The 24,707-nt window shown below is 38.7% G+C and overlaps 1 protein-coding gene across 1 annotated transcript; it reads right to left on the bottom strand.

The window, feature by feature from the left end:
* Positions 1-5,381: 5,381 nt before the first annotated feature.
* On the bottom strand, positions 5,382-24,496 carry LOC100465784 (nephrocan). Its single transcript, XM_002927238.4, has 3 exons — positions 24,308-24,496; positions 14,213-15,114; positions 5,382-6,017 (listed from the first exon to the last, which is right to left on the bottom strand). The coding sequence occupies exons 1-3, from the start codon at positions 24,494-24,496 to the stop codon at positions 5,570-5,572; spliced, it is 1,539 nt and encodes a 512-aa protein (XP_002927284.1). The 3' UTR covers positions 5,382-5,569.
* Between the last annotated feature and the right edge of the window lie 211 nt (positions 24,497-24,707).

The following is a 24,707-nucleotide window of genomic DNA, read 5'->3' as shown; positions in this document are numbered from 1 at the left end:
ATTGTTTAAACACACATATATACACTAAAATATATCATAGTGTATATACATAACTGTGCATAGCTCGTACTTCATATATAAAAGGTTGACCAGGAGTGTCTGCGTGGCTCAGTCAGTTAAGCGTCTGCCTTCGGCTCAGGTCATGATCTCAGGGTCCTGGGATCAAGCCAAGGTTGGGTCTCCCTGCTTGGCAGGGAGTCTGCTTCTCCCTCTGCCCCTCCTCCCAGTCGTGCGCGAGCATGCTCTCTCTCTCTCTCTCAAATAAATGAATAAAATCTTTAAAAAAATAAGGATTGGGCAATTGACTATGTAAAGGTTAAATTTTTTTATAAGACCAAAGACGTCATAAACCACATCAAAAGAAAAACGATCCTAGAGAAAATGTTAGTAACATATCTGACAAAATAAAGGTAATATCCCTACTATATGAAGAAATCCTATAAATTGCTTTTTAGAAAAGACACCTGAATTTTTTTGAATGGCCAAAGTGGATGAATAGGTCATTAACAGAAGAGGAAACGCAAAGCCTAACAAATACATAGAAACGTGCTCGACCTCACAAGTCGTCAGTAAAGTGAAAATCAAAACAATGAGATACTGTCTTTTCACTCATCAGACTGACAAAAAGTAAAGACCAAGGGTAAATACTGATGACCATGTAGAAACAGGTATCTACAAACATGGCTGCTGACTTGGTACATAGATTATAGTTAACGATACACATAGCCCGAAAAACAGGGATACCATTTTGAAATTTCATTACATTTCCAAGTGAACAATTATCATGAGCTACTATTCATATAATACATGGACATTGATTGTCTATCAGACAGTATTATTTTTAGTGGCATTTGTGAAATCTTTAAAAAAAAAAGTGGTTGGTAAATTAATCCTAAAGCAGAAAGGAGTTCTGTAAGCCTGAATAACAATGATCCAACACTGGATAGGGCAGCTTGTGGGGGATTTGTGTTGTGGGGAGAGCATAGGCGGGAAGGAATTACTATATGCTAGGTATTTTTCTGAAACAAAGATAGCTTGGAATAAGAACACTCTAGAGGCAATTGTCAGTGACTGTTTTAAAAGTTGAAGACTGGCTATTAAATAAAATCCTCTGTATTGGGATCCTAAAAACAGTGTTCTGTGAAAGCCTATAGAACAATATTCTCCCTTAGAAAAAGATGGGGTCCATCATACTAGCTCTTCCCTGTCAAAAACAGATACCATCCAGAATAAAGGCAATCTTAGAGTTCAGAGACAGTGCCAGTAATGTTACTAAATCAAACTGCTAAGATAATTCATTGGATGATACCAGTTCCACAAAGTTCATTCTTACAAAACTATGCTTTGGGACACTTTTAACCATTCCTTAAGGTTTCAGACTAATAAGCTGGCAAGAATCCAATTTTTAACATTTACTACACCATTATACTATAGAAAACCATTGAATTTCTGATTGACGTGTAAAGATAGTAGTTTTTCATTTATGTGCACATTTGTTTAAGCCAATTTGGCTAAGAGTAAAATATCTAATTGACTAAATGATGAGTGACATAACTGAGCTGTGACCTCTGGCACAGTAGAGCTTAAAAAGGATAATAACTATTCTGTGTCTCAGGGCTGGTGAAATCCATATAGTCTGTATTTTAAAAATATGAATGCATTAAATGCCAACTGATGCCCCCCACCCCCAACCCCCACACGGTTGTTTTATAATGAGAAGACCAGAATTTTTGGTTACAGCCTCAACACCAGCACATTATTTGATGAGGGGACATAATGAACAAGTAGAGGGGGAAAAATGACTTTTTTTTTTTAAAAGGACTTCTTTAGAGAAAGGAGAGTTCCCTGAGATTTGCCCTTAGAGACATCTTTTTCATCTAAAACCAGGACGTCCATGAACCATGAAGTCAGGGAGGAGATTCAGAGGTGCAACAAAGCGGAGAATTTGAGAAGACTTGCGAGCCCCTTTGCAAATGCATTACAGAAAGCCTACGCATCCGACAAAGGCAAATCCAGACTTCCTGCTCTTGCATATATCGCATAACAGAAAGTTATAAATTCTGTGAGGAAAAACTCTTTAAAGTGTGTACATTCTGAGCATTTCCAGGTAGAAACTAAGAATGCTCCTGAACAAGACTATCAGCTCTGATAAAAGTAGTACTTTCGTGTGTGACCCTGTGTGTGTGCCAGAAAGGGGCACCCGTGCCTTCTAGTCAGATCATTCTTTGCGGTTATTCATTCATTTTGGTTATTCTCACTCCCTTTCCCAAGGCTGAGTGGAAGACTTGTCTTTCATCTAAGAACAATCAAGCCCGTACAGGGGGCAGTATAAGGGCTTCAACCAGGATTCGTATTACCAAGGGAGCAGCCACTGGGAGGGTTATGACCAGGCAGTGGTTCAATTCTGACTTTTGGCGGGTCTAAGCAGGCATGCTTTGAAATGGGAGAGGGAAAGCAGCGAGAGAATAAAAACGCTTTCAGGAGGGACACGTGCTATCTGCTGTGTAATCGCAGGACGCGTTATTTACATATGCCACTGTGCGATTGGCATCTGGGATATAGAACAATGAATGTCTCCCTTTAGAGAGAGAGGAAGATTTGCAAATCATGGGGGCAATTAAGAAAATGTTTTTCTTCCATATGGGTTTAATTCAAAAGAATTAACGCAAGGAGCTATTACTACAGTCCCCACTTTACAGATGAGGGAACAGTGGCACTAAAAGGTAACATAGGAAAAACTAGTCTCGGTAAGTTTATCTCCCCTTTTCCTTATCTACCACCAAGGGATCCCTTTTTTCAGGCATTAAATGGACCCGTGTGCCCAAGATGACGGCCCCTTCTCCAACTCCAATGACACTTAACCTACCACCTTCCTTTCGGGGATCACGAAGCAGGATCTCATTGTATTTCACCCTTCCTTCCAAGTTTCACCTGCCCTATAGCTCAATGGTGCCCTCTAGCGCCTTCTCAGATTAGTAGCTAAATACCTGATTTTTAAAAATCTCTACTTAAGTATAAATGTGTGATAACCGGGCCTTAAAGTTTCCTTATCCTTTTCTACCTTGTCCGCCCCCACCTTTACCTTTTCCTTATTTCTTTTTTTGTAAGTTTATCAATAAACTTAATCAAGAGCCCAAAACTGAGATAGATAGTATAAGTAGGTAGATGGATACATACATAACTGCATACATACATACACATACTGTTATGGACCGAATTGTGTCCCCCAAATTTCTTATGTTAAGCCCTAAGCCCCAATGTGATTGTATTTGGAGATAAGACTTTTAGGAAGGTAATTAACATTAAATGAGGTCATAAGGGTGGGGCCCTAATCCAATAGAACCAGCATCCTCATAAGAAGAAAAGACACCATAGATCCCTGTCACTTTTTCCCTGTGTGCACATGCCCACACGCACACAGAGGAAAGGCCATGTGAGCAAGAAGGCAGTGGTCTATATACCAGGAAGAGGGGCCTCACCAGAAACCAACCTTGATGACATCTTAACCTTGGGCTTTCTAGCCTCTGGAATTGTGAGAAAATAAATTTCTGTCATTCAAGCACCCAGCCTGTGGTATTTTGTTATGACCACCAAAGCAGATAAATTCCCATCCTTTATGGAACATTTTACTCTTCTGGACATTGTCTGTGAGTAGAGTGTCCTAAGTGAATCTTACAGCAAATGCTGTAGTAGGAGTACTGGACGGAAGTAAAAAACCCAGATTCAGTCAAGTACTGGTTCTGCCACTTTCTCTGTGTATGAAACTGACTGCGACCTCAACCCTCTGAGACTGCGTTCTCACATCTGTAAAAGACTAGATACTTTCCCAAGGCCCTATTAACTCGGGGATTCTGATTATTAATATCCAGGCAATGGCAGTAGGTATAAGTTATTACCTATCAAAAATCAATGGGTTTTCTTAGGATGGTAGGTCTGACACATTACAAGAGTTGAAATCCACACAATAACAAGAAAAATCATATGCAAGTTCCCTTATTTCTGTTCTTCTGTGCTTTATGTAGTTGGGATATCTGTCAGTGTGCCAAGGAGTGCTAGTAGCCACAGTAAAAATCGGACTCTTTTCCAAGGGATGTCCATGTCATAAAGATTTTGGGAGAAGAAAATATGGACATAAAGCAAGTAATACAAATTCTGCATAAAATTTGAAAGCTTGACACTGTAGAGAAAGTTCAGGCTTCTGATGGATATAGTACTCCTCTGCTCAGTCCCTACTATTTTCTTTCTCTGCCTTTAGGAGCATTTTGGTGGAAAACTTTCTAAAATAAATACTGCAACAGCTAAGTCTTACTAATTAGAAAAGGAGCCAATGTAGATGGTGTTTCAGATTTAAATGCTAGTAGATCATATACTCCTCTATCCTCAGATAGGCAACTCTTAAAAGCATGCAGTTTATCAAAAGGAAGGGAGTGTGGGGATTGTGGTCCGCTCAGGGAACCCTGAATGTAACTCGGAATACAACTCTTCTAGGAAGGCCGTTGTAGGGACATCCGCAATACGTAAGGTGCCAGTTTACACTTCCTTTTTTGGTTTCCCCTTGGTCTTGATAAGACTGTCAAACAAGACCTACTGTCCCTTAGCCAAGGGCGAACATGTAACCTGAGTTAGGCCAATTGGCCTCTCCTTCTGAGGCTAAGAATGTGGAGAAGAGGGAAGCTAACACTGATAATAGTGGGGCTCTTCATTCTGCACAAAGAACCTCGAAGAAGCTGAGGGCCCCTCCATTACGACCTTCTGCCTGGGGCCTTGGAGCAATTTTGATCCCTGTACTTTCCAGATTCTTCAGCTTTTCCTTTGATTCTGTGAGCTATTCCCAATCTTTCCAATACTTTCTTTCCTGCTTCAGCTGGAGTCTGTTTCTGTTGCTTAGTCTAAAGCCTGTAGAAGTCATCACCTTCTGTGATAAAAAGAACTACTCTGTTTGCAGGAACTTAACTACATGGCAATTTTATTTGGCATTTTTATTTGTGTAGATTTCAGTGTAAGACACACATTACCTTTTAAGTGTAAAGAATCTTATGTCTTTTTACCACTGTCCCTTTCTCCTTTCCTCCCCCACCTCACCTTATCTTAACTCTCACTTCATTCTTTAAAAAAAAAAAAACAAAAAAAAAACCTTACAAAAAAAGAGTTTTGCATATCTAAATTTATTGTATATTTCTGCTTAAGAGGATGAGCACTAGAAAACTTTTTCTGGTGCACAGAGCATTTTTAAAGCAGTGAAACTGTGCTGTGTGATACTATAATGATAGATACATGTCATCATACATTCGTCCAAATCCCCAGTATGTGCAGCACCAAGAGCGAACCCTAGTGTAAACCACAGACTTTAGGTGATGATGATGTGTCAATTCAGGTTCTTCAGTTGTAATAAATGTCCCACTGTGAAGGGGAATGTAGCAATGGGGGAGGCCCTAGAGGTGTGGAAGTAGGAAGTATACGGGAAATCCCTATACCTTACTCTCGATTTTGCTATGAACCTAAAACTGCTCTAAAATGAAGTCTATTTAAAAAAAAAAAGCTTTTCCTAAACTGCAAACAAAGCTCATACTTAATCTATTTCGTAATCATAATAATCATCATCCATGTTGATTCTGATGCTGGAATGCTCTTCCGGTTTTGATTTCTTTTTGGTCTCTTTGTTTTTCTCGGTCAGATGTAAGTGATGTTCACATTGTCTCATGATCTTCTTGGAGGACATCCAGCTCTCTCCTTGCTGTTCAGCTGGTGCAGCACATTGTCCTCCCCTCACATCCGTGCCCTTGGCCTTCAGGATCTCCCTTGCTCTTACGAGACTACAGGTGCAATTCCACGGATTTCCATCCAGATACAGGTGTCTGAGGCGAGGCAACCCCTCCAAGACATTGAGATCTAAGGCAGAAATCTTGTTGTTCCTAAGGTTTAGAACCTGAAGCTGCTTTAGATCCTTGAGCTCTCTCTCAGCAATATCCTGGATGGCATTTCCCTTTAGGTCCAGCCTGGCTAAGGTCCCTGGAAGCCTGCAAAAGCATGGAAACAGGATGGGAGACGGAGGCATCACCACCATTCCATACCTACCAAAGCAACTCAGCTTGAGCAACACCAGCCTTCTCTGTACCGTTGTGCCCTGGGAGAAGCTACAAAACAAGCTTCATTTTGAAAAATTAAGTATATATGGGTCTTTAACCTTTCTGATAGGTCTTGTCCTCTAACCCTCTGAGTGTTCTGGTTCCTAGCCATAAGACTCTCTCATTTCTTGTCTTGTCAAACAAGATCATGTAAACAAACTGATAAGAAAAAAGTAGCCAATTTTTACTTGGCAAAGGCCATGAGTCTATAATGTATAGGAGAAGTAAAAGTATGGAATAAAAACATGCAAAAGTATGGTTCTTCATGAATATAAAAGGCAATGAAAAAATGATACAATGTTTTATGTATGAAATTAGAGCAAAGTTTTGGTTTTAAATTTTAAAATTTATTCTTGCTGAAGGTTTTGTGAGGTAAGAACTTAAACTCTGTTGGTTTAACTTGGTACCACCTTGGAAACAGTTTGGCAACACGTATCAAATTTAAATAACATCATGCCTGGGGTGCCTGGGTGGCTCAGTCGTTAAGCGTCTGCCTTCGGCTCAGGGCGTGATCCCGGCATTCTGGGATCGAGGCCCACATCAGGCTCTTCTGCTGGGAGCCTGCTTCTTCCTCTCCCACTCCCCCTGCTTGTGTTCCCTCTCGCACTGGCTGTCTCTCTCTCTGTCAAATGAATAAATAAAATATTAAAAAAAAAAATAACATCATGCCTTTCAACCTAGGAAATAGTAGAAGCAAATGGAGACTTATTTACATATATGTTTGTCATATATTTAATTATATTTATACCAGCAAAAAAAGGATAAAAACTAATGTCCACTAATATGGAAATTAAGAGATAATAGACTATTATGTGACAATAAAAATCATATATTTAAATAATTTTTAAAATACTAGTTCTATGAGAAAGCTTTTCTAACTATGGCTTGAAAATCCAGAAGCTATAAAAGATCAATGAATCAACTACATTAAAAATAACAACAAAAAAGGGAAAGAAATGGTGTATGGCAAAAGACATATGCAAAGTAAAAAGATAAATGATAAACTAGGGGAAGTATCTGCATCTTATAACCCAAAGAGCTAATCTCCCTAATATGTAAAAGACTCTTAAAAGGCAAGAAGAAAAGATTTTAAAATGAGACTAAAAAATGGGCAAAAGGCATGAGTGGAAGTCCACATAAACAGGAAAAAAAGCCCTTAAGTCTTCAACCATACTCAGAATAGAGAAATGAAAAATAAAGCCACACAGAGATGCCATTTCTCATCTATCAGATTGGTAAAAACAAAACAGAACAACAAACAAACAAAAAAACCTTAATCCTTAGCAATACCTTCTGTGGGCAAAGCTGTAAAGAAACAGACATTCTCATACATTGCTTGGTGGGACACTATGGAGTGTGTCTTATGGCACAGACCCTATGGAGGAGATTTTAGCAAAGGCTAACAAAATAACTTGTGCATTTACCCTCCATCTAGCCATCTCACTTCTAGGTATGTACTCTGAAGATATGACTCCATAAATATATAACAGCATGTGTGCATTTATTATGGTAGTATTTATAATAGCAAAATATTGGAAACTACCCAGTACCACAGTAAAAACTACTATGCAGTCTTAAAAAAAGAAAGGGACTCATCCCTAAGAATGATCATAAAACGATTTCCAGAAATATTGTTAAAGGGAAAAAAGCAAGAAGTGGAATAGTATGTATAGTATGTCAGTTTTTGTATAAGAGAGAAATGAGAATACATATATATATATGTATATTTGCTTATATTGAGTAAAAAAAAGAATGATAACCCAGAATTGAATTGAATAAAAATGGTTACTTATAGGAAGTGTATGCATATGGTTTTAACTTTTGAATCATGTTAATGTTTCACACGTTCACAAAACGAATAAGGTAAAACAAAATCAAGCCCGAAAACTGAACACCAACAGAAACAAACATATCTAATTAATTAATCAAATGGTAATGTTGGTATATAACCACATAAAAGAAAGAAAAAGTACTCGGACTGAATAACCTTCATGGATCTATCTAAGCCTTAGGCACTAAGGACAAAAGGATCTGCAAGGAAATTTCTCTCACCACGTTTATTATTCATACTGCTGTTAGTCATGAAATTTTGAAACCTTTTTAATGAATGCTCTAAGACAAAACAAATAAGTAAATACAGTCATATCATTAAGAACCAAGATTTCATTGTAAAAGAAAAGAGACAAATATAAAATAAGAAAAGCCCTCTAATGTTAACTATGAACTGGAGATGTTAATGTGAATTCATCCCTTTAAAAATTTTTTTTCTAGTTGTGCATACTGGAAGAATCTAGAAGTAATATTACACCTAAATGGCAATGCTACTCCAAGAGCATGAGCTCACTGAGCACCCAGATTTTAATTTCAGAATTCCAGTTTCCACTTAAAAGAAGCAAGGCTTCCTAGAGAAATGACTGATTCCATGTCTGGGGCAAGGTAAGCCAGAACATCTAAGCCAGAATGCAAAAGCATGTTCCAAGATTGATGGAACATCCATCACGATGGCTGCCATCAAAAAGCCAGAAAATAATAAGTGTTGATGAGGATGTGGAGAAATTGGAAGCTTCGCATTCTGTCGGTGGGAATGGAAAATGGCGCAGGTGCTATGGTAAACAGTATGAGGCGCTTCCCCAAAACATTAAAAACAGAATTACCACATGATCCAGCGATTCCATTTCTAGGTATGTACACAGAAGAATTGAAAGCATAATTGGTCTCAAAGAGGTATTTACATATTAAATAATATTATACATTATTTACATGTTGTACACCCACAGTGAATTCACAATAGCTAAAACGTGGAAGCACATTGATGGATGAATGGATAAGCAAAACACAATATGTACATACAATGGAATATTAGCTTTAAAAAGGAAGGAAATTCTGGTACATGCTACAACATGGATCAACCCTGAGGACATTACGCTAAGTGAAAAAAGCCTGTCACAAAAAAGAGAACTACTATAATTCCACTTACATGACATAACTAGAATAGTCAAATTCATAGAAACAGAAAGCATAATAGTGGTTTTCAGGGGCTGGGGGGAGAGGTAATTGGGAGTTGTTTAATGAGTGTGGAGTTTCAGTTTTGCAAAATGAAAAAGTCCCAGAAACCAACTGCACAACAATATGAGGTATTTGACAACACTGCATTGTACAGTTAAAAACGGCTCAATTTTATGTGTATTTTACCACAATTTTTAAAAAAGAGAACTAATGGAAGCATGTCTCATGAACCCAGGGACCAGCTTGGAGAGGCTCCCCCTGGAGGAATATGGAACAATTTGAGAATCAAAAGAGACTAGCAACTTTAAATGATTGCAACACACTGAATAAATTAAGATCCCTTGGGTCCAATGTAATACTTGAGAAAAGTGGAAAAGGGAAAGAAAAATCCTCTATAATGTTAAACAGAAAAAACAGAAAACAAAACTGAATGATCCCAAGGACATAAAAACAAATTATGTCTAGACATGGGCTCTGGTTGAGCAATTATGGATGGTTTTTCATTTTCCAGCCCACAAAGTTTTCAACCTTGAATGGGTATTGCTTTATAATCAGGAAAAAAAAGTTTTTTTAACTGTGGATACAAATTTGAAAAATGTCATGCTAATGTTTATTGATAAAAAGTAAAAAAGAATCACAATTGTGAACCTGAAATTTTTTCTGCTATTCAACAGCTCCATATTAAGTGCTATTCTGTTTGTGAAGTATAAGAAGGGGGAAAGTTGTATAGAAAAAAAAAAGGTCCTTGAAATACCATCTGGCTGCTATTTTCATAGAGTGTGAATGCACTGAACGTACATTCCTGCCTTTTAGTATTCAGTGAAATTTATTGTTGTGGTGTCAGTCATCCTATGCTTACACACTTCGTATTTATATCCTAAGCTAGTCAGCGCATATACATATATAGTATTTGTGCTTTTGAGTATTTTATAGTCTTATTTATTTAAAGTGACTTCTCCTCAGCTGGAATAAAATTTACCTTAAAAAGTAAAGTGATTGACCAGGGAAAATCACTTCATAGATTTTAACAATTTAATAGTTACATTTAATTTGAAGTCAGTCCCCAAGACAATGCAATTTTGTGCACATACCAAGTGATATAAGGTACATCCCTCAAAGTCATATGGAAAAATCTTATGTATAGCTTTTTTTTTTTGCAAGAAAAGATGGATTATTAACAGAGGGTGTGGCAGTAAGCAAGATTCTATTACCCTTGCAAGCATAAGGGAGAGCAAGTGAGGAAAGATACGGTAAAGTAATCCAGGGAGTAAAGTCTACTAACTAAGACTTGAGTTCTCACTTTGGCCATTCTATTTTCCAGTACGTGACTTCAGGTAAGTTACTGAGCTTAAAGCTTCCAATTTTCCACCCTATAGATGAAAGTGCCCAGTACACAGAAATCACATAATAAATGTTAGCTAATGAAAATGAGAAAGCCAGGTTTCCTTTTATACAAATACAATGATCTGTTCTAGGCTGCGGAGCCAAAATTTGTACCTTTCTTCCTTAATTTTTTTTTCTTTTGTGTTTCGATGGGCATTACAACTAAGATGACATTGTAAGAGAAATCACCAATATCCTGGTTTTGTGAACTGAGGGCAGTCACATATATGGCTTTGATAGAATTTGTCTTTATTAAGTCTGATTTATAGAGAAAGGTACCCCTGATTTTAAGACAAACCTGCTTCTAAAAAATGCTATTTGTTCTTTGAGTCTGTTGCTTTTTAGAGTAAAAAGGGGTATACCGCATTTTACCAGTAGAGGGCACCTGAGTATAAGTAAGATAAAATGCTATGCCTGCATTAGGTTGCAGAAAGCTATTCTGGATTTGAATGATCCAAATTGTGGATAAAGAAAAGATGATGTAACTTATAGTTGTTCGCTGAGCTGCAGACTGGTAAAATAAGAATGAAACAGCAAAAGTGAGACCCAGGTCTTGGGTGTTCTAAGTTTTTAAGTAGTACAGTGTATTGGTTAGAGCAGAGTAAATCTCAGGGGTAGGGGATCATGGGGCGGCTAAAATTTCCTGGCTCTGGAGTTAGAGGACCGTGTTTCATCCTGACTCCCCTACTTACTGATGATGTGATTTTGAGAAGTTTCTTGATACCTCTCTGATACTTTAATGTTCTAATCCATAAAATAATAGTTTAAAAACGTGCCTACGTTCACAGGATTGTTGTAAGAAGTAACGGGGAATAACACATGCATATAAATTCACTGCTGGGTTAGTCAGTACTTAATACTAGGTATTATTTTCTATCTCAGTTAGTATATTGAGGCAAATGTAGTAGATATTTAATATCTGTGTACCTAAAACCGTCTGCTATTATTTCCTTGCTGAAATGTAGAATGGAGGATGATAGGCAAGAGAAGGGATTTGTGACTTGTGGTAGGATGGTAACCACTAGCAACAAGTTAGGTTAGGTTAGCAACTAGCCGTGGATAGGTTGCCTGTGATTGTAGCTTATTAATACGAAACTGAATTTTAAAGTACAATTTTGTGTATGAATAAGCCCCATGCAAATAAAAGTGTACAGTTTTAAGCTCATAAATAAAAGTCTTAACATTCAAAAATAAAAAACAGTATTGTGTTTTAATGCTTTATGAGAGGAAAATCAGGGGAAAACTTTTCTGGGCCATTCCCACTTTCCAATTCAAAGGAAAGCTGGGAAGCGGGAGGGGGGTTTGATGAGGAATTTAAAAATCACTTTCTACAAGGAATACATTGCTCTCATAGCTGGCCAAGTTCTTTCACAGAACAGACAGTTGTGCTGCTTCATTTAAGCCTCAGAGGAAAAGCCCACTCTCATCTCGTGTCCCTTGCTCATTGTTCTTGCCCATTACTTCGCCACCCTGGCTACACATTAAATTCAACCGGGGAGCTTTTTAAAAATACTGATGCCTGGGCACCAATCCTGGATTGTCTGCTTTAATTGGTTTGAAGTGAGGTCTGGGCATAAGTATGCTTGTTTTAAAGTTCTCCAGATAATTGTAATGTGGAGTCAGATTTGAGAATTACGGTTAGCTCAGGCTTGCAATTCTATTACACACTCCACTGGGCAAAAGCATTGTGCTTTCTGTAGTCACTTATTAAAACACACAAATGCCCTGGCAGGAGTAAATAATTAAGCTACTTTTCACTCATTAAACTTAGCAGGATTACTCAACCAAATGCTTTTTAAAAGCCACCTGAATAGAGAAGTCCACTGCGTTCACAACTTTGCCAAGGCTGTAGCAGCCCGTTGGGAATCCCTGATGATAGCATTCACTTCTCAACCTATTTTATGAGGTTTTCACTCTATACATGATTTTTTTTCCCCTTGGAGTAGGGGTATATAGTGTTAGAAAATAAAGCTTGAAACATAGTAGAGAAATTATTGAAATAGCAAGTATTAGAGTCCTGAAACATTGCAGGCATGTTTTTTGCCTTAAGGCCTTTGTATTGGCTGTTCTGTCTCAAATACTTCTCCCCTCTTCCCCCCGAAACAGCTTCACAGCTAAATCTCTCACCTCCTTCCAGTTTTTGCTCAAAGCTTACATTTTCATGAGAGTTACCATGCTTACCCTATTTAAAATCGCAGCTAGCCACCCCCACTCTCCTGAACCCGGTAGTCCTGCCCTTTTTCGTTGTTGCTAACTCAGTGTTAGCAACATAACCATCTCAGTGTTATGTGCTTCCACATTCTGTTTTGTTACTACTTCCCTGCTGGAATTTAAGCTGTATAGAACAAGAAGTTTTATTTTTTATTGCACTGGTGTATCCCACGTGCCTGGTAAAGTACATTAATTGTATGCACATGCTTATGCCTTAAAAGAATGGATTAATTTCAAATAACCCTCAATATATATTTTAAAATACTGTTTTCCATTATAAAAATTACTTTCTGGTGTTTTGCATTGGGTACAGCTACCATACTATATAATAAAATATCTTTTTTTCAACTAGAAAAAATGAACATCTGTACACATCAAAGATAATTTCTCCCTTTCTCATTGATAACAAAATGAAAATAAATGCAGTGCCATAGGATTCTATAGAAGCCAGAAGTTGGTATGTTAATTAGAAGCAATTTGATAATGATAATCAACAGAGCAAGGTGCCTTCTTTTCCCTATAAAGCACCAAACGGAAAATGAATCCACTGATAGGCATGTATAATTAACAACATTCTCTTCCTAAGAGAATAGTAGGGCTTTTTTCTTCTACCGTTTTTAAATTTATCTATTTCATACATGTAGAACATGGAATAAGGTTTACATAAAAAAGGATCAGTTAATGTCAACATGTACTTTAGTTATAGATTATGGCTGGGTGAGGAAACAGAACAGTGGGTTGGGCACAGAGGGAGGGATATTCGGGAAGAGAAATTAAGTGTCAGAGTGAGGGTGTGTATTTGTGTCTGTGTGCGCATGTGCACATGTGTTTATGAGAGAGACAGCCAAAACACAAGGTGAGACCAACCCAGATGGACTCGCGTACCCACAGGCAGACCCACAGAGAAACAAGCAGAGCCCAGTTTAAGTCCTTTAAAGATCACAGTGCTGAGAAGCACGTGAGGCTTCCAAATACACAATTCAAAGTAAATACAAGATTAGATTATACCCTTGTGATTTTTTTCGTAACTACTATTTCAACACTTTCAAAAACACAAATATCTTACTACATTTCCCCTTCACTTCTTTTTCGTATCCTCGCTTTGCTAGTGGCTAAGCACGTACCTAGTCTGCCTGTTGCTGGATCCCAGGCCACATACTTAAAAACCAAAACACGCTTTTACAGGAAATATTCCATATTACATGTGTTAGCATAATTCACTAAAGTAGCATTGCTTATTTTCAAACATAGATCTCATCTGCTGCTGTCTTATCCGACAGGCAAGATAAATTAAGTTAGTGTAGGATTTAGTTAGAGGGCTGGAGATTCCAAAACCCTGTCAAAAATCTCTACCCTTGAGCCCTAGGACAGCCTCGATCAGATCATTTATATTTGCGCTGTTTTTTCTCGCTTGCATAGTGTGCTTCATTGCCCCGACCTTCAGAAAACGTTTGAAATAGTCACCATAAATCATAACTACCACTCACCTTAGAGGTATAGACAGCAGCAGGTTCTGTTCCAAGGCCAGGTTGGAGAGCTGGGAGCACATCTGCAGGGCTCCAGCTTCGAACAAGCTAACAACGTTGTTGTCCAGAAACAAGTGTTTCAAGTCTCGGAGGTCCTGGAAGTCTTGTGCTGTAACCCTCTGAATCAAGTTATCACTAATGTCTAGTTTTTGTAGCCTTGCTGGTAGTCTGAGGGGCAACATTTGAACCTGGTTTTGGGACATCTCAAGAACAGTTAAATTGGCAAGTATCTGCGCCCCATCAATGGAGGAGAGTGAGTTTGCTGACAGGTAAAGGTGGGAGAGATTCTCCAAGTGTTTCATATCTCGAAACCTGACCACTTTGAGCCGGTTTCTCTCCATTTTTAAAGAGAGCAGAGATTTGGGCAGATTAATAGGAATTTTTGTCAGAAAGTTACCACTGAAGCTGAGAAATTGCAGAGACTGGAGAGAAGTGAGGAAGCTAGCTGGTACAAGATGGAGTCTGTTATTCTCCATGCTCATACTTTTCAGGTGGGGAAGTGCCAGCGGTCCGGCGACAGATTCGATCCTGTTGTCATCTAACACCAAACTCTGCAAACTGACAAGAGGGGAGAGCGTGCTGGGAGACAGAGAAGAGATCAGATTGTTTTTCAGTTCAAGGATTTTTAATTTCTTCAGTCCTTCAAAATCAGATCCGTGTAGGACATATATTGAATTGTCATTTAATTTTAACACTTCAAGACTGGCTGGGAGAAGCCTGGGGACTTGTCTTAACTTATTTTTCCAGAGTTCCAAGGTCTTCAAGGTACTCAGAGTTTTGAAGGTGTCATTTTCTACAGACTCTGTTCCACTGGCCATCAGAACAAAATCTTCTAAAGCCAACATTCTGGTGAAGCTAGACGTCTATAAAAAAAGGCAGGGATGGGTCACAAAGAGAGAAAAGTAGTAAATTAAGATTATTGTGGAAAAAATACTCTACACATTATCATTCAATACTAATGATACTGCAGGTTTCTCTTCAGGATCTATTTAAAATGATCTCTTGGAAAAGGATGGAAACTCGGTCCTGATTTTTAAAAATTTATTTGAGAGAGAGAGCATGAGCGGTGGAAGAGGCAGTGGGAGAAGAAAAGGGAGAAGCTGATTCCCCACTGAGCAGGGAGCTCAACACGGGGCTCGATCCCAGGACCCTGAGATCATGACCTGAGCCAAAGTCAAGCTCTTAACTGACTGAGCCACCCAGGTGCCCCATGGCTATTTTTTTTTTTTAAGATTTTATTTTTAAGTAATCTCTACATCTGATGTGGGGCTCGAACTCACAACTCCAAGATTAAGAGTTGCATGATCCACTGACTGAGCCAGCCTGGTGTCCCAGGTCCTGACTATTTTTTATTTATGATTGCTAACAGTGTAAGATATCAAAAATACATTAAGCGCTTTCACACAGTATTGGTAGACATAATATTAGCCAACTTCTGCTGCATATTCTCTGACCCGGCAAGTTTATTTCTAGCCAGAAGTACTTACAAGTTGCACAATGATTTATACAATAGGATGTTCTTTGTGGCACTATCTTCTAACAGCCCAGAATGGGAACAATCTGGAAATCTTTCACCAAACTATTAGCAGTTGCTAACTCTATAGTGTAAAATTACAAGAGATTTTTACTCTATTCATTTTGCATTGTTTAGATTTTTTTAAGTTATAAATTACATTAAAAAAATTTAAAGCATTAAAAGTAAAAATTTTAAATGTGCTAGATACTGCTATCACTGGGATGGGCCTATCAGAGAAACATTTTCAGCTAAATTACAGTTTGAAAAACTAGCCTAGCCTCTTTATTCCCTACCCCTCAATTTGCACTCCACTGATGAAAAAGATCCAAGAAGAAACAGACAGGATTCATGTGTCTCCATGTCTGTAGAGCAAAGACTCCATTCGTGCATATATCTCAGACCTAATGATACTCCTCTCCTAGATTTTAGAAATGATCAGATCTGTTATACTTTCTCCATGTGTTGCAAGTTCAAGCGCTCCTATCTTTTCACATATGTCAACCTCCTACCTTGCCATCTATGTCTTTTCCAGGATGATGTAATCCTTGGTACTTGGTTCTTAGAGTAAGATCATCTCTAGACAGAAAGAGGAATTGTTCCAAGTTTTCTTCAGCTTGACAAAGAGTCACAAAATTTTCAACCTGCTTTAGAATTCAATTGAGCTAAAATTTTCAATGCACAGAGCACCTGGGTGGCTCAGTTGATTAAGCAACTGCCTTTGGCTCTGATCATAATCCCAGGGTCCTGAAATGGAGCCCCGAGTTGGGCTCTCTGCTCCAAAGTGGTCCATAGGGAGCCTGCTTCTCCCTCTCTGCAGCTCCCCCGCTTATGCTCTCTCTCTCAAATAAATAAATAAAATCTCTAAAAATTTTTTTTTGATGCACAATTTTATGTCTTACTATCCACAGTTTTTAAATGTTTGATTTAATTATTTAGTTGAGCCCTTTTGTAAAATCAATGCATGATTAACACCTTCAAGGTGGGTTAATTTTACATCACATATATCCTAGGAGGACATGTGATATGAATTATGGTATATTTTAAATATTCTCCTAATATGATATTAGAAGAATCTCATGTTAAAATTTCCATAAATAGATGTTTCTAATCATAATAGTTCTGGCAACTGCCTTGGTTTGTATATTGCTGCTAACATGTGATATTTTCTTAATGATTAGTCAGATGTATTAATTAGTCCTAGTCCCAATAATAATAATCATTTTTTCTTGCACTTGTTGAATATCTACAAGTGCCAAGTACTTTTCTATATTGGTTTTTTTTTTTTTAAAGATTTTATTTATTTATTCGACAGAGATAGAGACAGCCAGCGAGAGAGGGAACACAAGCAGGGGAAGTGGGAGAGGAAGAAGCAGGCTCATAGCAGAGGAGCCTATGTGGGGCTCAATCCCATAATGCCAGGATCACGCCCTGAGCCGAAGGCAGACGCCCAACCGCTGTGCCACCCAGGCGCCCCACTTTTCTATATTGTTAAAAAAGAAAAACACAAGCCCCAAATAGAGTCATTTGCCCCCACCCATGACAGCAAACCAAGACTTAATTACCGTTTTAACCTCTCCTAAGACTGTGACCTTTTAACAGTCAATCTGAAATTTGCTGATCAGCATTAGTGACATACCATCATGATAAAAACCCTGCCCTTCCCTTCTCCCCAAAAGGAACTTGACCTGATCTGAAACCAGCCTTACTTACTGTCTTGTTAATAACTCCCTTGCTCCACCCTCCTGCCTATAAATCCTCCCATTTGGTACAACTTGTAGGAGTATCTCTCTGCCTGCTAGGTGAGATGCTGCCTGATTTAAGAGTGACTTATTTATTAGATCTTTCAATGTACTCAGTTGAATTTTGTTTATTAACAGTACATTATCACTAATTCTTCTAATAACCCTGCAAGTTTGCTATTATCAAACTTGAAAGAGTTGAGAATTTCAACATGGTCTGTTGGACTCTAAACAGACTGAACTCTAAACTCTAAACTCTTTCTTCCTCAACTTACTATTTTCTATTGCATCTGGTCTACAATTACTGTTTTTCAAAAAAGACAAAATCTAGACACAAATCATAGAGATTTAGAAAAGTAGAAATTTTAGAGATTATCTAGTTCAAATCTCCCATTTAAGTGATGAAGAATTTCAGCCTCCCCCCCCCCGAAAAAATTAAAAGACCTGCCCAAGATTGTTCTTTAATACACTTTCATTCAAAGTGCCGTTTCTAGGCTTTCTTTCATATAAAGTCAGAAACGACTCTAGACAAAGATCTTCACTTCTTAGATTGCTGATCTCCCATAAGAACTTGGAGCTATTAATACTTCCACAAACCCTAAAAGACTGCTGAGTATGCAGCAAGTCTCAGGGGTGACATGGATCTGAATGGGCAATTTATTTGGGAACTAGACAAAGTATGGTATCAGACCATCAATTTGTCTTCATTTCTATTCGTTAAGTGTACAGACTGTCCTAAACAGTAAATATAATTCATGTTCTTAACTGAATCCAGTGGACAGTTGTTTTCTTTTATTAAGCATAGAGATTTTTCTTTTTTCATTTTGTCAGTCAATGCAGATTACTTTTGGTTATTATTAATTAAAATGGTTACCATCTTCCAGGGGCGCCTGGCTGGCTTAGTTGGAGGAGCATGCAACTCTTGATCTCAGGGTTGTGAGTTCAAGCCCCACGTTGGGTATACAGATTACTTAAAAATAAAATCTTAAAAAAAATGACTACCATTTTCTAAGTATTCACTATGGTTATCTTTATAAAGTCCTGTGTGTAAGCATGATCATTTCCTTTTTGGAAAGGGAAATTAAGGCTTGAGAAGGTAAAATAACTGGCCCAAGTATTCTTGCTAGCAAGTGGAAAGGTTGAGCTTCCAACTCAGATTTACCTTATCCCAACATACATATTTTTGTTTTAACCTTACTGCTGTGACATGCATTTAGCAGAAGAATATAGAATTCTGGCGCCACAATCAGTGGGAAAGATATTCACTGATTTTCAACTTTTCAGTTGAATTCACACAGCTGACAAAGGAAAATAATTCTGCTAGACCAGTTTTTTCCATTTCCCTGGACTGAGCTGAACTGTGCTCAGGAGATATATAAAAAAAAAAAAAAAAAAGAGAGATGCTTTTGCCCTCGAGCTAACCTGGAGGCTGCTGTGGGTTTTTTCAATGTGGCTGAAAAAGCAAGGCAAGTACGGCTTGGTGTTAATGATTAGGTATAAGAAGTTTAGGTAAGTATAATTCCTGTCACATGTTTTTACAGTTTAGTGAGCCTAATATATATGTAGATAAAGTTACAATAAAATAGGAAAAGTGAATAAGAAGCAAGGCAAGTAAAATGAGGTAGAACAGAGAAGCAAGGCCTGCTGTCTTTCTCATGAAAGGGTTTGTTTCTGGTTTGTTCTCGGTAACCCCTGCTGCAAACATTAGAGGGCCACAGACTTTCTTGGGCTGCTTATAGGTCCATCATCCACATGATAACCGAAATACCCTCATAGTTACAGCCTCAGACCTGTGTGCACCAAGCCAGTAAGGAGTCTGTAAAACAATGTTGGAACTTCTTTTTCTGATCATCAATACTTGTTCTCTGTAAACAATTTTAAAATTCTGGGAAGTATGAAGAGAATATAGAAATAATCCATAATCCTCCCAACCTGGTGATCAACTCTATTTATTTATTTCTTACCCAGGAGGAATTTGAGGTAGCTTCTTCCCTTCCACAAAAGATGTAAAGCACAATCATTTTAATTGACTGCCATTAAAGACACTCCTATTTGTCCTCTAAATGTAAGAGCCAAAACTGTAAAACTCTTGGAAGAGAATACAGACATAAATTTTCATGACCCTGGGTTTGGTAAAATCTAGCTTAGAAATGATATGAAAACCAAATGTGACATACACGAAGAATAGTAAATGGAACTTACTGGAAATTAAAAACTTCTGTGCTTTAAAGGACACCGTTAAGAAAATGAACAGCAACAACAAACAACCATAGAATGGGAGGAAATTTTCTCAGATAATAGATCTGATAGGAGATTTGTATTTAGAATATATAAAGGACTCTTACAAATCAATAATTAAAAGACGAAGAACCCAAATTTTTAAAAAATGGGCAAAGGATTCATATAGACGTTTTCCCCAACAAAGATATGCAAATGGTCCATTAGCACACAAAAAGATGCTCAACATATTAACCACTAGTGATTTGAAAGTCAAACCGTAGTGAGATACTAACAGACACTCACTAGGATGGATATGATCCAAGAAAAGATGAGAAATGTTAGCAGGAATGTGGAGAAACTAGAACCATCATACATTACCCTAGGGATACGATACAATGGAGCCACTTTGGAAAACAGTCTGGCAGTTCCTCAAAATGTGAAACATAGTTACCATATTGCCGGGAGATCTCAGTCTTAGGTATATACCCAAGGCAGATGAAAATACATGTCCACAGAAAAACTTGTACATGAGTGTTGTTTGGAGCATAATACCCAAAAACAGGAAACAACCCAAGTGTCCGTCCACTGATGAAGGGATAAACAAAATGTGGTATATACATACTATGGCATATTATTCAGTTTCTAAAAGGAAGGACATTGTGACGTATGCTACAATGTAGATGAACCTTGAGGGCTTTATTTTAAGAGAAAGAAGCCAGTGACAAGAGACCACAGGTCTAGGGGAATAGTTTGACTCCAGTTTTGGGCTTGTTATTTTGAAATGATATGCATATACGAAGAGGTCCAGTATGCATCTGGATAAGTCTGAAACGTGGGGGAAAGGCATGAATTAGACATTCAGTTATGGGAGCCATCATTACTTACATAAAGTGAAGTCACCTAAGGAGAGTGTACATAGTGAGAAACGGAATGGCTGAGGACTGTCCCTTGTCCAGAGGGTCGTGTAGGAAAAGAAACCTATAAAAATGGCAGAAAAGAATGACCAGAGAGGAATCATGAGGACATAAAAGTGTGGTGTCATGGAATAAGAGTGAGAATTTCAAGAAATAGGACTGAGCCAATGTCCTAGAGAGAACAGTTTTTTAACTGTATGGAGTAGGTAGAAACCAGATAGTGGTGAATTAAAGAGTACCTAGGAGGTAAAGTAGAGACAGTAAGTACAGATTATCCTTTTATGGAGTTTTGCAAATAGAGACAGTAGCAGGAAGAGATGTAGCATTAAAATTATTCTATTTTAAAGATTTATTTATTTATTTATTTGAGAGAGAGAGAGAAAGAATGCAAGTGGTGGGGAGAGGGAGAGAGAGAATCTCACGTGGACTCCCCGCTGAGTGCAGAGCCGGATGCAAGGCTCAATCCCACCACCCTGAGGTCACCACCTACTGAAATCAAGAGTCAGATGTTCAACCGAGACACCCAGATGCCCCCAAATAATTTTATTTTTATTGTAATGAAAGGAGCCTATTTATAGGCTAGAACAGGTCTCTAGTAAGGAAAGAACAGCTGAAGATATGGGTGTGGGGAGAATGATGGAGTAAGCTCCAGGGTGAGGTGAGGAGGATGGACCCCAGGGCATGGGTGGGGGGCTGCCCTGAGCAGAGATCTCATCCTCTCTGTCCCGACGAAAGAGTTTGCAGAATTGAAAGGAGACAAGTTAGTCCACAGTGAGCAGGAGTTGAAGGAGATCAAGACTAATGGCCTCGGTTTTGTCAGGATTAGTCAGTAAAATGGGAGGCCAACCATGGGTGAGAATGAGGCTGGTGGGGATTGAGAGGATCACCCAAACTGTATTGAAGTTCTGGAAGATGTGCAGGGAATGTAGGAAAGCCTGGTCAAGAAGAACTGAAAGGACAGACGGGTGACACTAAAGACACAGATGGGGTCAGAGACCTTACATTTGCAGTGTTTCTACAAATTTCTGGTTGTTCCAAACCATACATTTATACACACATACAAGAGAGGTTGTGTGATCCTCTCCAGCGGCACCCGGCTATCCAGATATAAAAGAAACAAGGGGAAGTGATCCCCCTAATCTAAGACTGAGGCTTTGCTGGATAGGTGTTGAGATAATTAAATTTGGGATGCAAAAAAAGGGGGGGATGGGAAAGAAGATGGATATGAAATGAACTAATGATCTGAGGAAAACACGGGTAGATGTAGGGTTAGAAGTCTCCATGAGGGGAGCCTGGGTGGCACAGAGGTTAAGCGTCTGCCTTCGGCTCAGGGCGTGATCCCAGCGTTCTGGGATCGAGCCCCACATCAGGCTCCTCTGCTATGAGCCTGCTTCTTCCTCTCCCACTCCCCCTGCTTGTGTTCCCTCTCTCACTGGCTGTCTCTATCTCTGTCGAATAAATAAATAAAATCTTTAAAAAAAAAAAAAAGAAGTCTCCATGAGGTGGCAAGACAAGTACAGAGTATAGCAGCTGAAAGCACAGAAGATAATGACCAAAGAGTGGAGGAATTCGAGATTTCTGAGTGGAGGAGTTTCAGGTATAATGATTATGATATCACCGAGTAGATGGTTGTGGTGACGGCACCAAGCGGCAGGACTCAGGATGGAGAGCAAGACAGAAGCCAGGAGGGAAGGGGCCGAGGCGCCATATGAGACAAAGGAAGAGGAAGCAAGGAGTGCTACAGCCCGTTGGCATGCCCCTCACAAGCAGGCAGTTTTACAGATGAATGGATAAATAAAGGCCCTCATGTCTTGAGGGCAGGAACCGTGAATTTTCCATCTTTTATCCTTAGTCTCAAACACAGCATTCACAGTCCCCAACACAAATTATATGAAGAACTAATAGAAACATTTTTAATTGAGATGTATGTGTGTATATATTCATGGGTGTACACATGTGTTCGTATGTGGTGTGTGCATGTATGTGTGTGTATATCTAGATACATATGTGTGTATACACATATGTATATAATTTCTATTGCTATTAATCTGAAGATACTTTAACGTATTTTTTTTCTTGAAATATAGGCATCTGATTCTGTAGAACATACATTATATTCACCAAAAACAGGTAAAATATAGTCATTTAAAACCTAAGGGTTTTTAAAAGAGATGTATTATGGCTTAGAGCTTTTTATTTCCTTCACAAAACAATCTTGTCTTTCATCAACCTCTTTGCTGAAACTGTCCTTCCGAGAGACAATTAACTGGGTTAAAGTCAGGGAAGTGGCAATATCGCCATTCAGTGAACGTAAACCAATGACAAATGCACTCATTTGGTAACTGAACTTGATGAGAGGGAAAATTTCATCTTACTGGCTGCAAAGCAACAGGGTAGGGTCATTAACGGGCTTAGTTGACACTTCAGCTCTTGGCATCTCAGGCCTTCAGAACAAATACTGAAGCATCTTGCCCTTTAACCAGCTCTCCTGCTTGAATGCTGAGACCTGGCGGGGTCAGACTTGCTCTCTGGCATTAGGCAGTACTGGATTACAAGAGGAGAGTAAACACGTCCACAAGGCAATTTTGCTTACTGAGCCTTGAAGTCAATACCACGCCACATACTTGAAACTTTCCGTGTTTAGGTGCACCTACATTCAAATTTCTTAACCAAATGAAAGGGGATGGTGTCTCTCCTTGAAGGGAAAGTACATCCCCCGGCTGACTCTGTGCACCTGCACCCCAGAGATGTATTTCCTTATCTCGGGATTTGGATCTAGGAGGGAAGAGCAGTGACTAGTAAAGACAAAATCAGCCAGCCATAGAATTTTCCAGGTAAAAGGAGCCCGGGATCCCCAATCTAACCCAACCTTCTTACTTCACAAAGGTAAAAAGTGAGGCCCAGAGATTTTTTTAACTGCTTGCTTAAGATGATTATATCTCAGGCTAGGGAAAAATTAGGATAAGAACCCTTGTCTCTCCACATCTTCCAGAATATCAAAGGCCAAAAACAAAAGTTTCTTTGTATTATAAAAGTCAGACAAGTCTATAGCACTCTTTGCAGCACTCTGAATAGGTACGCATAAATTAAAAAGTCACAATTAAAAGTTCATAGAAACAATACCGCAAAAATGCGCCAAAACAAAAACACATATTTCCTCCATAGATGTTTCCACAAAGCCCCTGATGCCTGGCAGGTAGGTAGGGTCTGTTATAAATAATTCTCATATGCTGGGGTTCATCTTGATAGTCTTGCAATGCTCTGAGGATCACCTTTCAATGGCATAAACAAAACTACTTTTTATCCCCCGAAAGCACTCATTCTTAAGGATGCCATTTGCTCTCAAATTCTCTTTGTTAAGAAAGAGCCACTTCTTTACTTTTACTTTGCAACAACATAATTACATTTTTTGAAAAATGAAAACTGAAATAAAACATCATTCATTATAGATTCTAATGGTTTTTGATTACTTCTTTAAAAAGAAATATCCGGAGGCATATACCCATCTCAGCAGTAAAGGGCAAGCAGATAGTTAGTGCCACGACCCAAACTTGATAACCACCACTTTTAAGTGTTGATCATTTAAATGAAGCTTAACAGCCCCACAGTCGCCCCTCACCCAGCTTCAAAAAATAAGACTGTGGCAGCTTGACCGTAGAACGGTTACCTGGAGGTGTTGAATCTTGCTGTGGCTAATGTAGAGCTTCTTGGTGGTGGAAGGAAGAGCTGACGGCACGTCCGACAGCCTGTAGCATTGCACCGACTGCCTGGAATCGCAGCTACATCGGCCGGGACAGGTAGGATGGGAACCAGCGCTAAGAGAAAGCAGAACAAGGGAAGCATAAAGCAGATGCATCTTCCACAACGGGGCCTCCCGGACAGCAGGCGAGTGTTTTGGTGATGTCGCACTCTTTATACCATGAAATCTGATAATAGAATCTTATGAATGTGTGCTCTGTCAATGTAAGAAGACAGGAAAGAAAAAATTCTCAATTTGCCTGGGTTAAAATGTTAGCAACCATTACAAAGGGCTTAAACATTGATAAGCTGCCTTAATATTTGTAGGT

This window comes from Ailuropoda melanoleuca, chromosome 10, assembly GCF_002007445.2.
Source record: "Ailuropoda melanoleuca isolate Jingjing chromosome 10, ASM200744v2, whole genome shotgun sequence".
Taxonomy (NCBI): Eukaryota; Metazoa; Chordata; class Mammalia; order Carnivora; family Ursidae; genus Ailuropoda; species Ailuropoda melanoleuca.
This window is presented reverse-complemented; position numbering and strand designations above follow the sequence as displayed.

Excerpts from the sequence above, each read along its gene's own strand:
- LOC100465784 (XM_002927238.4), bottom strand. The coding sequence starts at position 24,496 with ATGCATCTGCTTTATGCTTCCCTTGTTCTGCTTTCTCTTAGCGCTGGT. Across the intron at positions 15,115-24,307 it reads GCAAGATTCAACACCTCCAG|ACGTCTAGCTTCACCAGAAT; the intron begins GTAACCGTTCTA and ends CTTTTTTTATAG. Across the intron at positions 6,018-14,212 it reads CTGCTGTCTATACCTCTAAG|GCTTCCAGGGACCTTAGCCA; the intron begins GTGAGTGGTAGT and ends ATGCTTTTGCAG.